The 17556-nt window shown below is 35.6% G+C and overlaps 1 protein-coding gene across 1 annotated transcript in view; it reads right to left on the bottom strand.

Annotated features, from left to right (window-relative positions):
• Nucleotides 1-4643: 4643 nt before the first annotated feature.
• The window catches only part of LOC129230611 (uncharacterized), a 47336-nt gene continuing 34423 nt past the window's right edge, over nucleotides 4644-17556 (bottom strand). Inside the window, exons 2-3 of the mRNA XM_054865027.1 lie at nucleotides 9164-9297; nucleotides 4644-5043 (exon numbers count right to left, since the gene is read on the bottom strand). Coding sequence (XP_054721002.1) covers nucleotides 4873-5043; nucleotides 9164-9297 — 305 coding nt within the window. The 3' untranslated portion in view covers nucleotides 4644-4872. The remainder of the gene's footprint in view (nucleotides 5044-9163; nucleotides 9298-17556) is intronic.

Genomic DNA, 17556 nt, shown 5'->3' with positions numbered 1-17556 from the left:
CGCCAACCCTGGATGAATGTCACTTCAATGCGTAGCTATAGGGATAATGTTTTCTTCTTTCCTTGTGCTACTTTCGTGAGAGTAATTTCAATTGAGAAGCAACATTCAACAATTTAACATCATACTGGATTGGGTTAATTCGACCAAAGTTAATTACCTTTTTTTTGCGTTATGTATTTATTTTTTTTCATGTCATTCGTCTTATTTATTTATTTATTTTTTATTTTGGTTAGTTGTGAAAAAACAGATAATAAAAAATAAAAAAATGAAAAGTAAAAAAAAAAACACTTAAAATTTTGATTTGTTGGCAACTTTCTCCGTGAATTTGAAAATAAAACCCTTTGCTTTTTGCAATGTTGAGGAAAATTCAACTCTTCCAGGTGCTTTAAATGAAATTTAAAAAAATGTGTCAGTTCTCTTTGGTTCATTCTGTAACCGAAATAAATTCACATTCAGTCGAAATAGTGTATTTTAACCAAGGAGTGTATCCCAGTTTCCAAAATGTGCTGAGGCATATTAATAAAAATTTAGTTTCAACTCTATGCTGATTTCACAAATGAAGTTATTTGTTCTGCGCCTGTACGTGAAAGCGGATGAGCAAATATAGAGTAAAACAGAATTCTGCGGTTGCAGTAGTCCAGCGTTTCTCAACCTACAGGGTGTCCTGGAAAAGACTGACTGTTTTCAAAAATTTATAACAGGAAAACGGTAAATAATAAAAAAATAATAATTCATGCAGAAAATTAATGTGGTGGGTCGTAAATGTTTTCCACCTGAGAAATTTTAGTTGAAAATTTTTCCAATAGATGGCGCTGCAGATAGTAAGCCCGTAAATTTAAAAAAAATGAAAATTATATCATAATTTTTCAAAAATTATAAATGAAATAAAAGGAACAATATTTTCAAACAACCGTCGGTTGTAATCACATGTCGCAATCGTAGGAAAAATCAGTGAATTTCAATTCTTCTTTTTTGACTTACAGGCTTACTATGCGCAGCGTCATCTATTGAAACATTTTTGAACTAAAATTTGGAACTCTGAGGGGGGGGGGGAATTTAGCCACATGAATTTTCTGCAAGAATTTGCTTTTTATCATTAACCGTTCTCTTGTTATAAATTTTTGAAGACAGCCAGTCTTTCTCAGGACACCCTGTATTTTGACCCGCGGACCGGCAAGAGCATTTAAAAAATACTTCTGTCATGTGTTTTCTTTCTTTTTTTTTTCTTATTCATCTTACATTTGCGAACAGTTAAAAACACGTTTCTTTACGAACCAGCGATGTTTTCCTCCCCTCCTCCCACCATTTTTGGAGGAAAATAGTTTTATTCTTGTGGAACGTTAAACATTTGCGAAAAATTTCTGCGAACGGCTCAGAGGTTTTTCCATTTTTACAAAATAATAATAATAACAAAGGAATTAATAAATACATATAAAAAACTTTACTTATTAATTAAGAACTGTTACAAAAATATTTGAATGTTATGAATAATATAAGTAATTATCGCAATATAATTATGCATAAGTATAATAAGCATTGCAAAAAAAATAAAATAAAAGAAACTTCTAAAAATAATCTCAAAACTCGTGTAAAAAATGTATGAAATTATAACAGGGTGTCCTGAAAAACACTGACTGTTTTCAAAATTTTATAACAGGAGAACGGTTAATGATAAAAAATGAATTCTAGCAGAAAATTTATGTGGTGGACGCTAAATTTTTTCCCTCAGAGTTCCAAATTTTACTTCAAAAATGTTTTAATAGATGGCGCTGCACATAGAAAGCCCGTAAGTCAAAAAATATATAAATAAATAAATAAAATTCACCGATATTTCCTCCGATTGCGACATGGAATTACAGCCGACGATTGTTTGAAAATATTGTTTTGTTATTTCGTTCATTATTTTCGAAAAATTATGGTGTCATTTTTTTATTTACGGGGTTACTATCTGCAGCGCCATCTATTGGAAAAATTTTCAACTAAAATTTGGAACTCGGGTATAAATATTACGGCTCACCACATAAATTTTCTGTAAGAATTTTTTTTTTTAATCATTTACCGTTTTCCTGTTATAAATTTTTGAAAACAGTCAGTCTTTTTCAGGACACCCTGTATGTGATTGATGAAAGTGTTTTCTTTCTCTCTTTTTTTTTCTTAAAGAATATTTTTTTACGTGGACAAGTGAAAATCTGTAAAGACCGGTCAAATTTTTCTGCGGACCGGTATCGGTCTGTCGAACCACCGGTTGAGAATCACTACAGTAGTCTCTGAGGCTCGAATGCGTAATTCCCCCAATCGCGTTTGCATCACTAGGATGTGTTGACAGGGGCACGGCCCGCGGACCGATGCGCCCTCAAGTCGGAACACCTTTTTTTATTAAAAAAAAGTTTTTTTTCAAAGTAATTTATTTTTTTAATATTTCGGTGTAATTTCCTTTTTTTTTCGCTCACAAACCTGTGCGACTTCCCTTCGATTTATTTTTTTTTTCATTTCTTTTCCTTCTTTCTTTCTCTTTTCTTTTCTTTATTTATTTCTTTTTCTTTTCTTTTCTTTCAATCTTTCTTTTTTTTTAATTGCAGTTTTTTTTTTGCCCTTTTTTATGCACCGTTTTTTCCCCGCCCTTTAGAGGCCAAGGTTGACGACCTCTTGCGGGGATCCAGTCCGCCCCTATGTGTTGACCTTTCTAACAACCTCTACTTCTTCTGATTTCTCTATATATACATTTTCGCCCTGCATTTCCCACAGCTCTCTTTTCAGATTTATATTAATCTGGATCAGTTTTCCTTTTGATATTATACCTTTGCCTCCCAAATGCACATATTGTTTCGGATTTCCCGCCCAATACGGAATTTGGTCAGTTGGGATGGCCCTCTGTCTCAAATTGTCGATATCATCCATCTTAAGTCCGAATTATTGGGAATTTGTTATTATTAATCTAAACCTATGTAGATTCCAAAATCGCCCCTAGATTTTCTCGATAATTAATCAAGATTTTTGTTGTATTTCTCACAAAACTCCATTGCTCCGAATTGTTCGTTCTCAGTTCCAACCAATCGCAATGCTTCAAAAAGCCAAATCTACCTAGATTCGCCAAGCGATCCCACAGTGGTTTCTTGTTCAGTATTTAATCCGGATGTTCGTTAAATTATCCCACATACCTAGACAACGTTCCAGACAGCGCCAGTTCCCTGTGAAAATCAAGCTTTTTTGCCAAAACCTACCTGAATCGCTACAATTTGCACGAATGAAGATTTTAACTGGTGTGGAAAATATTTCTAGTTACCAGTATCAAAATAGTCTCAGCATAAGATAAAAAAAAAATAACCTTTGTGCTGTACAGTAAAGTTAGAAAAACAACGTTAAAAAAAAGCACAAATTTGCCAATTACAGCAGACACGTGTTTCGGCGTTACAGGGAACGCCTTTTTCAATGCAAAAAGTAATGAGCTTATGGATGAAAAGACTTTGCATTGAAAAATGCGTTCCCTGTAACGCCGAAACACGTGTCTGCTGTAATTGGCAAATTTGTGCTTTTTTTACGTTTTTTTTTTTTCTTCTACTTTAGTCTCAGCATCTCGACTACGATTCTTCTAGATTGATTGAGTTCTAAATGAGAGTGTATTGACTGTGGTCTGTAGTTCACCAAGACTTTCTGGCAAATAAGGCGTTATTTATTCTCCTGCAATTTTGTGTTAGCTTTGGCCGCATTCGCTAAAAGGCTCTTGGAGAACCTAGAACACCAGGATGATGCTAATCTAGTTCTGTAAATATATGTAAGTTCTTTAATCCTTCCTGATTTATTTCATACGCGTGACTGTCTTTTATTTGAAAGGTTTTTGAACGGTTCAGAAAGCTTTCAGGTTATTTTCAGAAAGACTTTAGCTTAAAAGCTTCATGTTTTTTGGCGAGATATGTTACTGGCAAAGAATTAGGCGCAATAGCTGCCGATTATTTTTCAGGAAAGTTTTTTGTTATTTTTTTACTTTATTTTATTTATTTATTTTTTACAGTGTACGTGTAGTTATCCCAACTCAAATTAAACTGGATGATCGAAAATCTTTGATGACTCTAAATCGATTTCAATTTAGATTAATGAAAAGGATGATCTGAAATCTTTGATGACTCTCAATCGATTTTAATTTAGATTAACGGAAAGGATGATATAAAATCTTTGATGGCTCTCAATCGATTTTAATTTAGATTAACGAAAAGGATGATCAAAATCTTTGATGGCTCTCAATCGGTTTTAATTTAGATTAATGAAAATGTATTGCAACTTTAAAAACGCAATCTTATTCAGATGAGACTGTCGCCATGAAATCAAACTCATTGTACTAACAAATCTCTACTAATAATAAAGCTGAAAGTGTGTCTGTCTGGAGCTCTGTGACGTGCATAGCGCCTAAACCGTTCGGCCGATTTTCATGAAATTTGGCACAAAATTAGTTTGTAACATGGGGGTTGTGCACCTCGAAGCGATTTTTCGAAAATTCGATTTTGTTTTTTTTTCTATTCCAATTTCAAGAACATTTTACCGAGCAAATTATCATAACGTGGACGAGTGAATTACCAAATTTTCATAACGTGGGACCATACCATGGGCGAGCAAATGAATTTTGCGAATTGGCGAGAAATTCATCATCCATTATACAGGCGAACCACATGACCTTTTAATTTTCTACTACGGGCAAAGCCGTGCGGGTACCGCTAGTAAATAAATAAAGTAACATCGTCATAAAAACTCAAATGTTGCTTTTCTCTCGGAAAATAATTCAACTGATGGAGCAGGGTTTTAATCATAGGAGATGAAAAATTCATGAAGCTAAGTTCTTCGTGCTACGTTCTCGAATACAAATTGTCGAGTGGAGCATCATCAGTCGTCGTGGTCCGCCTCTTGCTGCAACCAGATGTAACCGGTTCTGGTGATGGAACAGTAAGCATCGTAGTACTTCCCCGGAGACCTGCAGAAGGACCAGCGAGGGCACCTGCACCGGAATCGAACTTGGAACTCTCGTTTGCAGACTTCATTCCACCAGCATGTCCTCTTTAAATTGAGAAAAAATGAAGAAATAATAAGAATGGTGGCCATTTTTATCATAGCACAATTTCAGGGGAGGAAGAAAAAGAAAAAAAAAACTATATTTGGGGCAAGCGTAAACCGGCTAATCGCAATGCTGTAATTTAGGACCTGCGGCGTAGCCTTCACAGTGCTCCCAGGTTAGGTTTGCACCGACTATAGGTTGATAAACCTTTACGACCTGAATTTTAATTTGAAAACTAAAATTTCTTTCGTGAACAGTATGCACTCAAATTTAAATATAAGAAACAACAAAATACGTAACAGATATTTTTTCTGTTACTACTACTACACACGTACATTCAGGGTCTCCCAAAAGTGACCGGTCACTTCTAAAAATCAATAAAAACTAAACGGGTAGACAGATATATAAGACTACAATGAGAGACAAGAGAGATATAAAGATGGAGAGAGAGAAGTGAGATATAAGAGAGACATATAAGAACTAAACGGGTAGAGAGATAAATAAGAGAGAGATATAAGACTACACGCAGTTAAAGATGCGGTTTGTTGCAATATGCTTAGGACAACAGTAAATTTTCATGCATACAAACATAAAAATTAGTTACAATGTTCGACGATAGATGGCGCTGCAGGTATTTAGAGGAGGCTTCAGAGGTGTCTCTCTAAAATCTTACTGCTTTTTCAAGCATATTGCAAAGAAACGGTGTATTTCTGTCGCTGTCTTTATTGATTTTTCAAATGTTCCGGTCATTTTAACGATCTTACAGACTGCGTTTTCTTTTATACCTTTTAAACTACCTGTAGCGCCATCTGTTGAAGAACATTTTAACTAATTTTTTTATGTTTGCATGTATGAAAATTTACTGTTGTCCTAAGCCTATTGCAAAGAACCACGTCTTTCTATCTTTACTCGTTTAGTTTTTCTTGATTTTTCAAGTGACCGGTCATTTTCGGGACGACCTGTATATCGCTCCCTCTTTTCAACAATGTCATATCACAAAAAATGTGATTTTTCAGGAAAGCGATTTTAAAAATTAAAAGTAAGATATCATGTAGTAAAACTATATTTCAAGTCACTGATTGAGCTCTTTTTTTACGCATAAGGTTTTTTTTTTTTTTTTTCAAGAAAATTTTTTGTTTCTTCATGAAGAAGAAGCGTAAAAAAGTGTAAGTATTGAAAAAAAGCGTTTTATTTATGACTTTCTTACACTAAATTTTAAAGATACTATTTGAAATATCTTAAATTTGCACTTTGAAATTTAGAGCAATTATTGCAACTAATTGTTCTCCTTACAATACGGACATTAATACAAATATTGCCGTCTTGATTAAGATATAAGGATGAAAGTGCTACTTTTTTGTGTGCAATACTGTTTTCCGACTAAATGATACTATCTTTCACTAAACGATACAGATGTTTCATGCCTAGTGGATCAAACACAACCCAAGATGTGAGATTTTTGAAAAGAACATTCCGAAAATATACTTGAAAATGCAAATGCTTTTGCTCTCTAAAGCATTTGCGAAACTAAAGCATTTGTAAAAACGATTCATGAACGTTGCTGGAAATTAACGGGCAGCTGATGTGCCAATTTCTGCTAGTAACATATCTTGCAAAAACCAGGAACGATTTCTGCTATAATTCAGTAACCTTCCTGAAAGGAGCTTTGAATCTTTCCGAAAGAAATAAAGGAAAGTGGTCAAAACCTTCCACAGCTACTAAGAAAGCTCCAGAAGCATCAATGCTACCTTAACCAGAGCGAGCGCTAAGGCAAAAATGCAAGTAATGTGCCCAATCTACTTTGACTGCAATTCTTGCTTTGCAAAGTTGCATTTATCTAGATGCTTATCGGTTCTCATTGGGAGCTCAGTCAACCCAGGCGGGTCTTCATCGAAATAAAGACGATACACTTTATAAATAAACTCAGTTATTTTTTTTTTTTTTTTACACCTGTGAGAAGTTTGCGTTCTTGCAACTTGAAGCGATTCAGGAGTTTATTTATTTATTATTATTTTTTTTTTGCAAAGATATTTGATTTTACGGGGTAGTGGTGAAAACCCGTGAAATCCCGCAACGTTGCACGGAAATAATCAGTAACGTTTCAGAATTTTTTTTTTTACAATGTAAAGGTGAAATATTAAGTTATAGAAATGCAGGTCTTGCAGAGATATGCTACTTATTCATGGCAGTTAAAAAAAAAAAAAAAGAATAACTCAAAATAGCGATTTTTTGAGTTATAACGTTTTTGAAAGAAGTGAGCGATATATAAGGGCACTATACTATCGCAGCCAGTTTGCCTTTTGTGTGTGTGGGAGATGGTGACATAATAGTCCCTACATGTAGCACTGCAAAAGCACTTATTTTCGCGCGTCGGAATTTTCGCGAATTTCGTAAGGGCAAAATAGAAAGTTTAAGAAATAAAATTTCGCAAAGCTTCAAGTTTCGCGACTGCGTGCAATGGCCTCGTGAAAGTTAGTGCTTTTACAGTACATAAACTACCGTATTAGCGTTGGCAGAAAGTGTTAAAACCAACTGTTCTAGAGAGTTTCTGCACCTAAACCACCCCACACAACCTGCGGCACTAGTACAGAGTGTTATGCTACAGCGGTCATAGAATGAAAATTCGAATCAGACAACATTGCAGGGTTCAAAATGCATTCTTCGTACAACAAAGGTCGTTCTAGGTGTATTCTATCTCCCTTCGAAGTTTGCAACCACTGTCGTGCTATACCGTTTCGTAAGACGGTATAGGGGGGGCGGTATATATAAGGGGAGCTGACTTATCCAACATTTTGGTTTGAAAATTGAGGGGCGAAAAAAATTGTATTTTTACAAAAGCCTCATTGTAGAAAACTGGTGTCCAAGGTTTAGATGCGTTGCCTGTTTGATGTTTGGTTATTTTATTCTGCAGATGAATACGATTTTATTAATACAAGTAAAAAACAAATAAGGTGTGAAAATGAGGTTTGTTACAGTAAACATTTCCCGATACATTTATTGTTGAATTTGTGAACTAAGTTATCTTTATAGATTCACCTTAAGTGACATTTTACCCAACTTACCATTAATCGTTTTACGACATAGCAACCAGCGAATATTATAACGTATTTATAAATACTAGAAATGAGGTTGGATCTAACTTTGTCTTGGAATCAAAATGTCGGCGAAGACAACCTCTCCGTTTCAAGGGGCTCTACCGTCTCGTATAGCGCATTATTATAATTTACGCAGAAATATCATCACGTTTGGTGCAAAAGTTCAAAGGTTGCTGCGTTCATTCATCAAAGGTAGTTGCGTTCAAGGATTCGATTCGGAATCACTTTCATCGAACTGGTTAGACTTTTTAAACAGATAGGGCTACAACGGTACTAATAATGGTGGCAATAAGTTTCTTAGAATGGAAAGGAAGTATAAGCGTATTACTCACTTTTCAGAGTGTGTAATAAATACCAATTTTTTTATATCTTGAAAATCATTGCTTTTCTGATATTTGCTAACACTTTTAACTTTTCACTCCAGGGTCCCCCGAACCTACCGTTTTTGTGCTATAACCAGTTGGATGGGACCCTGAAAGCAGCTCTGATTTTAGATCCAGGCCAGAAGTAGAGCAATCCTTGGTCCAGCACCCCCAGAGGCATCGAACCCGGGACCTTCTGCTAACACTCGCTGAAATCTTACATTTACCATTTTTAGTGTTTTTGTACGAAAGGAGAAAAACACTAAAATGTGCATTTGTATTGCAGAAGCAAAAAAGTAAACACTGCATTAAAGGAAATACAAATGTTGCAGATACTAAGAAAAACTCGTCCTTTTTTTAGCAATTAGTTTTCTACACACCTAAAAAACGGTTTTCTCTATTATTCTTTCCATAGTTCAGAAAAAGAAAACATTTCATTAATTCACTACGCGCATCCGACATTTTATCCAGTTGGTCGTGATGAAGAACGTGACCTGTGCGTCTTGCGTTTTGACTGCTTTCGCATTTCTTCGCTGCATTCTATATCCTGCATCATTTAACGAAAACTGAAAAAACAAAATAGCAGTGTGTCGCAAATGGCATACACTTTGACGACAAATTTTATGTAATTTGGGAATCGGTCAAGTTAAGACGACGTTACTTACTTCGCTGAAGTATGCACCGATTGAGCTGTCGCTGTAGGCTCTCTTACTGCCAGTATCCTCACATTCCACACTTATGATGAGGTAGATGAGTCCAAGAGTGAAAGCCCACGCTGCGCTCTTCTTCTCCTGGGTTTCTACAAAGTTATGCAAAAGGTCAGAATCCTTGACATCCTCATATAAATAATAGCCGATGATCGAGTAACCAGCGTGTTTCAACAATGATACTCGCGCCACGGCATGATAATTTGATAATGTGTTTTGGTAATGTATAACATGCAGGGAAAGGCTTTGTCGTTACAAGGCTGAACGCAATCCGGCAACGTAACAGTTTTACTGGTAACATTGTCGTTTCAGGAGAATGAAGAAACGAAAAAGTGGTCAACAGTGAACGCTACCTACTGAAGTTTAGGGTTAATCCACTGTAGTTAGGGCTTCAACTTTCAAAATATCACCAAACAGGCAATGACTTCATTCAAATGTAGAAGCAATTTTCACCCGTCATACCTTGACGGGCGATTTTCTAGTCCTCTTATATATAATAGCCGATAATCGAGTAACCCGCGTGTTTCAACAATGAAACTCGCACCACGACATGATAATTGGATAATATGTTTTGGTAATGTTTAACACGCTGGGAAAGGCTTTATCGTGACAAGGCTGAACTCGATCCGGCCACTTAACTGTTTTACTGATAAGACTGTGTCATTTTAGTGGAATGAAGAAACGAAAGAATGGTCAACAGTGAACGCTACGTACTGGAGTTTAGGGTTAATCCACTGGAGTTAGGGTTAAAATATCAACTATTGAAATATCACCAAACAGGCAATGGCTTCGTTCACATGTAGAAGCAATTTTCACCTGTCGTACCTTGACAGGCAACTTTCTAGTCACAAAATAAAAGCTGTCACAATGAAAGAGATATTAGAGATAATAACTGTTGTTGTTGTTACTTATACCTTGCGGGTACCCGAGACCGAATAGCGATGCTCGCTTTAAAGCAGAGAGGAACGGTTTCCGTTTATCGAGCATCAATTTAGGTGGAAGTTTGATTTTGCTGAAACAGCACGCGGTGGATGGCAGCACCAACTATCAACATTTCGATATTTAGAACCAAACCCAGAAGCCGAAAGGTCCTTTTGTTATGACATGCTAACATTTCGTTTTCATGCCATGAAAAAAATTTACTCAGCAAAAAATAAATAAATAAATAAATAATACTAATAATAATAATAATAAGTTTTCCTTTCACACATTGCTTTGCATATCAGTTTGTATGAAGAGGATAATTTCTTTACAAAAATAGTGTTCGTTAATGCGCACAATGTTGCAAAATTGCGAGAAAAATTGCCAATTGATCTGCTTTTTCCCGTGGCTGACGATCAAAAATTTTATTGAGTAGCAGCTAATTCTTTGAGAGAAAGTGACCGAAGAATGGAATCATTTTAAAATCTCTGTTTAAGTAAACCGGGTGAAAATTAAATATTTCTTGAACATTGGAGAAAATTTTACTGCATGTAAATCCTTGTTCTATGAAGCGATTGTGTAAGCAGTTCTTGGAAAGTCTGCACTGTAAAAACGATTCAGAAACGTTCCTGGAAAATAATGGGCAGTTACATACCTTGCAAAAACCAGAAACGTTTTCCGCTAGTATTTAGTAACCTTCCTGAAATTATCCCGGAAGCCTCCAGAAAAATTCAGAAATCACCCCGTTTGAAGCCAGTCGTGTCTCTGGACCTTCAGAGTAAACTTGAGTAGGTATAATACACTGTAAAAGCGATTCAGAAACGTTCCTGGAAAATAATAGACAGCTGATGTGCCCAATTTCAACCAGAAACGTTTTCCGATACAAGTGAGTAACCTTCCTGAAATGCTGGGAAATATCCCCTGTTAAAGCCAGTCGTGAACCTTCTACACAAATTAAATAGGTTTAATGTATTTGATTAGAGCCTTCCTGGTTTACCAAGAAGGGTCCAGAAGCATTACCGCGACCATGGCCAAAGCTGCAAAAATAATTGCAAGCGAAAACCAACCATATGTCTTACCTGCAATTCCTGCAGCTATCCAGTGACTTATTTGCTCCCATTAGGAGTTCAGTCAATCTGGACGAGCCGTTATCAAATTGAAGCCGATACACCTTATAAACATGCTCAGTCATTCTTTAAACTGGCAGCAAAAAATATCTTTCACACCAGTGAAATGTCTGCATTCGTGCATCTTTTAGCAATTCAGGAAACTTTTTTGCAAAGATACTTGATTTTGCGGGGAAATAGGTGAAAACCTCTGAAATCCCGAAACGTTCCACGGAGATAACCAGTAACGTTTCGGAATTTTTTTACAGTGTATAATATCTTGGCACCTCCCTGATTTATTAAGAAAGTTCCATAAGCAGTTTTGCAAACATGGCCAAAACTAAGCCAGAATTGCAAGTAAGAAACGAGAATATTACTCGCCCGCAATTCTTGCAAAGCAAAGTAGTTCACATTTAATTCGCTACTTTGGGGAGCTTAATCAGCATGGGCGAACTGACCTGAAATCGATACACTTTATAAATACGCTCCGATAATCTTTAAACTGGGAGCTAAAAATATTTTTCACAACAGTGAGAAATCTGCATTCATGCAACTTGTAGTAATTCAGGAATCTTTTTGACAGTGACACCTGATTTTACCAAGAAGTGGATAAAAACCATCGAAATCCCGAAACGTTACACGGAAATAGTCAGTAATGTTTCGGAATGTTTTTACAGTGTGGTATTGCAGATTCTGTTAAAGAATCTGTACCCCCTCCAGCTAATCCGCAAGTAGTAATCAGATTTCGCAATTGTTTTACGGCAGTACCTTTAACGTTCTGAAAACGTGGTTGAATTATGTTAACATAGTGAATGACTTTTTCAGATGAGTAAAAAAACTAAACAGTCGTTCAAAATAACTTCTCATTTCCAAGTATCTAAGTAAACTTTATTCTCTGCAAAGATATTTTTGCGCAGTACTAATAATTAATTTCATCCAAACAAGATGGTTATAGCCTCTTACTATAGATAGCCTCTTGCTATACTCTATAGCAATAGACTACTGTAGCCACTGGTTATATATATAGATAGAGCATTTTGCTCTTTTCCTGAAAAATATATTTTTTTTTCTTGAGAAGGCTGGGAGGGGAACTCGAACTACAGATTATTCGGAAGGTTTTAGACGGTCTCTTGGGACTCCGAGTTATTGAGAGTTGACTGTACATGACTGTTTAATAGCGATTGAAGTCATATTTCCTCTTACCCCAACACTGTAAAAACAATTCAGAAACGTTCCTGGAAAATAATGGGCAGCTGACGTGCCCAATTACTGCAAGGCACATATCTTGCAAAAACCGGGAACGTTTTCCGCGCAAATTCAGTAACCTTCCTTAAAAAATCAGAAATCTTGCTGTTAATGGCAGTCGTGGCTCTGGAGAATAAGAATCAAGTAAGGAAGATAATATAACAGTATTTGGCGCTTTCCTGATTTATCAATGAAGTTCCAAAAGCAGCATTGCTAACATGGCCAAAGCTAAGACAGAATGGCAAGTAATTAACAAGAATTTTTCTATGCCGCAATTCTTACAAAGCTACGTTTTCCAAGGACTTATTAGCCTTCTTTGGAAGCTCAGTCTGGACGGGCCGTTGTTTAGAACTGATGCCGATTCACTTTATAAATACTTTCAGTTAATCTTTAAACTGGGAGCTAAAAATATTTTTCACAACAGTGAAAAGTCTCCATTTGTGCAATTTGTAACAATTCTGTAAACTTTTTGACGATGATACTTGGTTTTTCCAGGAAGTGGGTAAAAACCATTGAAATCGCGAAACGTTACACGGAAATACTCAGTAACGTTTGGAAATTTTTTTACAGAGAAAGAGTAGGGGTAAATGGAAACACTCTATTGATTGCTCCATGTATGAAACTGTTGACTATTTGACCGTTCAATAACGAATGAAGCCATGTTTCCTTTTGAACCCGCGTGTTTCTTTTTTAGCCCAGAGACTACGTTATAAATGGAAACACTCTGTTAAAGGTTCCGGTGCAGTTTCAAACTTTCTTGAAAGGACGACACAGTTCTTGAGAAAAACACAGGAGATTTATTTACCCTATGAACAGGAAAGATCGTTAACAAATGCTAAATTAATCATCAGCAATTAAGCAAATATCAATCAACACCGTAAACTCAACGGTTACACACGTATTTACATCGAAATACGCAAAAATACAGCTCGAAAGGCTTCACAAGACAGAGCAATACATGCTCTCCAGCGTACCGCTGCAACGATTCAACAGCAAAAACTAACTCGTGACTGACTTTTTATCATGCGGGACGGATATTTATAGACATCGGAAGAGAATTCTCAAATATTCCACAAGATTCCCGAAAATCGTAGACCGTTATCTTATTTCTTTCCATTCACAAATTTTATCAATCAGAAATGAGGGGATCGTATATTTCAGCCGAATGTACGGGGGCTGTGTATTCATTACAAGAAACTATTTACAGGTTACGTTACTACAATAATTTTAGATGAAAGATAATTTAATAAGCTCCAAATTTAGCTAGATTACGATAAATTAATCACAAAAATAATTATTATTCACAGAATTTGTAACAACTCTATTTATTTCCCCATGTGTGAAAGATTTTGACTACTTTCTGTTAGCGAATGAAATCATGTTTCCTTTTAACTCATCAGCGTTTTCCCTCTTACCTCAGAGAGTAGGGGTGAATGGTAACACTCTATTTATTTCCCCATGCATGAAAATGTTGACTATATGACTGTTCAAAAACGAATGAAGTCATGTTTTCTTTTAAGCCCGCGTGTTTCCTTTAATATCAGAGACTACGATATAAGGTAAATGCACCAGTAGTGGCCACTGCTTCAGTAGTGGCCACTTTAAGGCTTATATTTTAAAAATAAGGATTCTAGGGGTTCCAGTGGATTCAAACTTGCAGGAGGTAGATCTCAGGCTATAGTGTAGTGGGCAGTTCAAGGAGGAGTAGGTAGAGCATCATGGAAAATTGTTATCAACTATTTAATACGGTCGCCTGGATTGTCGATGTTTTTTCAACTGTCTTCTAACGCTTCTCCGTAACGTGGTATATAAACATTGTGTTGTATTATGAATAGAACAATGCCAAAAAATAACATTTTCAGAGCTGTAACCATGTGATGAAATGTGAAAGATCATGTTTGCAACGTTTTCAACTCGAAATAGTTGCTTTCTTGACTGACAATTTACCTGGTCACTACTAATCCCAAAAAAGTTGGGAAATTCAAAAGTGGCCACTGAGTGGCCACTACTGAATCAGAAAGGTTTTTCATAAATCAACTCAATTTTCCTTTCAATAGGTTGTAATCTCTTTACATAAAAACCTGCCCCATTTCTGACATAATATTATTGTGTGATTTAGTAGTGGCCACCCGGTGGCCACTTCTAAATAGCAATTTGGCCACTACTGACTCATGTACATTATATAATGGCCACTGATGGATCAAATTTCAGGTTTGAGAAAAAATTAAACAAATTGATATTCTGGCATTTTTAAAAAAGGGACGATTAAGGAAGAGTAGGGCTAAAATGTTGACCATATGCCTGTTCAAAAACGAATAAAGTCATATTTTCTTTTAAGCCCACGTGTTTCCTTTAATATCAGAGACTACTGTATAAATGAAAACACATAATTTGTTTCCCCGTGAAAATTTTTTATTACAAAATTTCCACTGTATACACGATCAGTTTAGAAGCTAAAAAATTTTACACCAACATTACTCAATCTGTGGCACGCAGGTCGCATGAGACTCACTGAGTCCTCCAAATGTAATTGGAAATGGTTTAAAAAGAAAAATCCTACAAAAAAAGTACCTCGCTGAATTTATGTAAAATACACACAACACTGTTATATGCACACAAAAATTTATATGTCCAATAAATAGGAAGGGTCAAAAACTCAGTTGTTTCCATTTACTCCAGAATACAGTAGTTGTGGGTTGGATAGAAACACCTACATTGCACATCAAAATTGGTTGTGAAAGTGAAATTCATAACCTAATGCTTTTAGTAACATTCTCATTTACTAAAAGTAGTTGAAACCAGTTACCCTAAAAATATTGTAACAAATTCTCTAAATAGTAATTATTTTTGTGATTAATTTGTTGTAATCTGGCTAAATTTGGCGATTATTCCATTATCTTTCATCTAAAATTGTCTTAGTGACGTAACCTGTAAATAGTTTCTTTTAATGTACATACAATCCCCATCATTCGACTGTAGTATACGGTCCCCCCATTTCTGAATGAGAAGATTTGTGAATGGAATAAAAAGTAAATGTGAGAAAGTTGTAGAATTTCGTCGAACTTTCCAAAGCAGTATAAAGGCGCGTGGCATTTGAATAAGAGAGTTTAGTTTTTGCTTGTGAATCATATCAGCTGTGCGCTGGAGAGCATTGTATTGGCTCCGTTTTGTGAAGCCTTTGAGTTGTGTTTTTGCGTATTTGGATGTAAATACGTGTGCCATCGTTGAGTTTACGGTGTTAATTGATATATGCTTAATTGCTGCTGATTGATTTAGCAGTTGTTAACTACGTTTCCTATACATAGCTGTAAATAAATCTCATGTGCTTTTCTCAAGAACTGTGTCGTCATTTAAGGAATTTCTTGAAGTGGCTGGACTCGTAACAATATCTTCTATATGATACCTTATCATTTCTCATTACCAGTTAGATTGTCACAAGTAAGGTAACGCTGGAGAGTGAACTGGAAGCGAAAACAGCCTACTTAATTTTATTACGGAGTATCGGCAAGAACGCATAAGCAGTAAAGTCTCGCGGATTCTACCTATATATTGCAAAACGAAGTGCATGAAATACACCGCCAGCTCAGTCAGTCAGTTCCGGCCGAGGACTGCAGTTTCGTGCTTATTAGCACTCATCAGCCCGACATAGGACTGACCGAGCAGGAGGTGGAAAACCTCTTAAGGAAGCCAAGAGTGCCAAACAAACTGGTAGCTAATATAGAATTAGCACTGACCATCCGAGTGACCAACACGACCAACCGAACCATTGTTTCGGTCACTCGGCTGGTCTGCTAATTCTATATTAGCTACCAGTTTGTTTGGCACTCTTGGCTTCCTTAAGAGGTTTTCCACCTCCCGTTCGGTTAGTCCTATGCCGGGCTGATGAGTGCTAATAAGCACGAAACTGCAGTCTTCGGCTGGAATTGACAGAGCTGGCGATGCATTTCTGCCTTAACCCTGGCTATATAGACCAGTGCCAATAGCTTTGAAAATGGTAAAAAGTCGAAAAAATTTAGAACAGGATAAAACCAATTAGAAAGGTAAGAAAATCTAATAACATTAATAGGAAAAATAAATTACGGGCGAGGTGAGTTCGGGAAGGGGGGTGTAGGGGGGTTTAAGGGGGGGAAAACGGTTTATCACAATTTCCGGAAAAAATAAGAGTCCTATCGAAAAAAACTAAATTGCAAAGTTGTTGGTAATAAAAAGATCTACAACTTTTGTATTTGCACTTTTTTTCTATAACCTCAAAATATATGCGAAAAATTCAAAAAACCGACTTTTTGGTTTTTTATTTTTATCTCCCACAAAAAAAAATTTTTTTTCACTAAATTTAATGAAAAGTTACCTTATTATGTCCCAAATACACTGTAATTTTTTGGATTTAAAATATTTATTTTTTCTCCTTATTTTGATTCAGTAGTAAAAAATCATCAGAATTTTCAATCAAAAATTCTTACGTCAAAATATCTGATTTTTTTTAAAAATCGGAGCAAGTTTCTTTCGTTGGAATCTCTACTTTTCGATGGTATAAAAAACAATATACAATACTATAGAAATTTTTCGCAAAAAATGAAAAAAATCAAAAAACTCGAATTTGAAAAAAAAAAAAAGTCATAACTATGTAAAAATTTTAAGCTCCTTATTAAAATGTACACTTTAATTACTCGAAAAATGAAATTTTCCATGTGACATTGTCACAAACTAAAAATAAAAATATATTAAAATAATTAAAAATCAAGCTACAGCATGCATTTGTTTTATACCCTTCTCATCCATCATTAGACGGTGACTGCAGTGCCCCCTATAGTTCTTTGGAGTTACGAATAGCAAGCTACACTGTAGGATGGGATAAATGAGTAATTTCCGCAATTTCGAACTGTGTAACCTTGAATATTATGAAAAATAATCAGTTTTCCAATTGTGTTTGCTGTTAATTATTGTGTTTGCTGTTAATTTAATAAATAGCTTAAAATTCTACATAGTGATGATTTTTTTTTCAAACTCGAGTTTTTTTGATTTTCTTCATTTTTTGCAAAAATTTTCCATAGTATTGTACATTGTTTTTTATACCATCAA

This window comes from Uloborus diversus, chromosome 9 (genome assembly GCF_026930045.1).
Source record: "Uloborus diversus isolate 005 chromosome 9, Udiv.v.3.1, whole genome shotgun sequence".
Lineage (NCBI taxonomy): Eukaryota > Metazoa > Arthropoda > Arachnida > Araneae > Uloboridae > Uloborus > Uloborus diversus.
The sequence above is the reverse complement of the archived record's forward strand: the minus strand, read 5'-3'. Positions and strand labels throughout refer to the sequence as shown.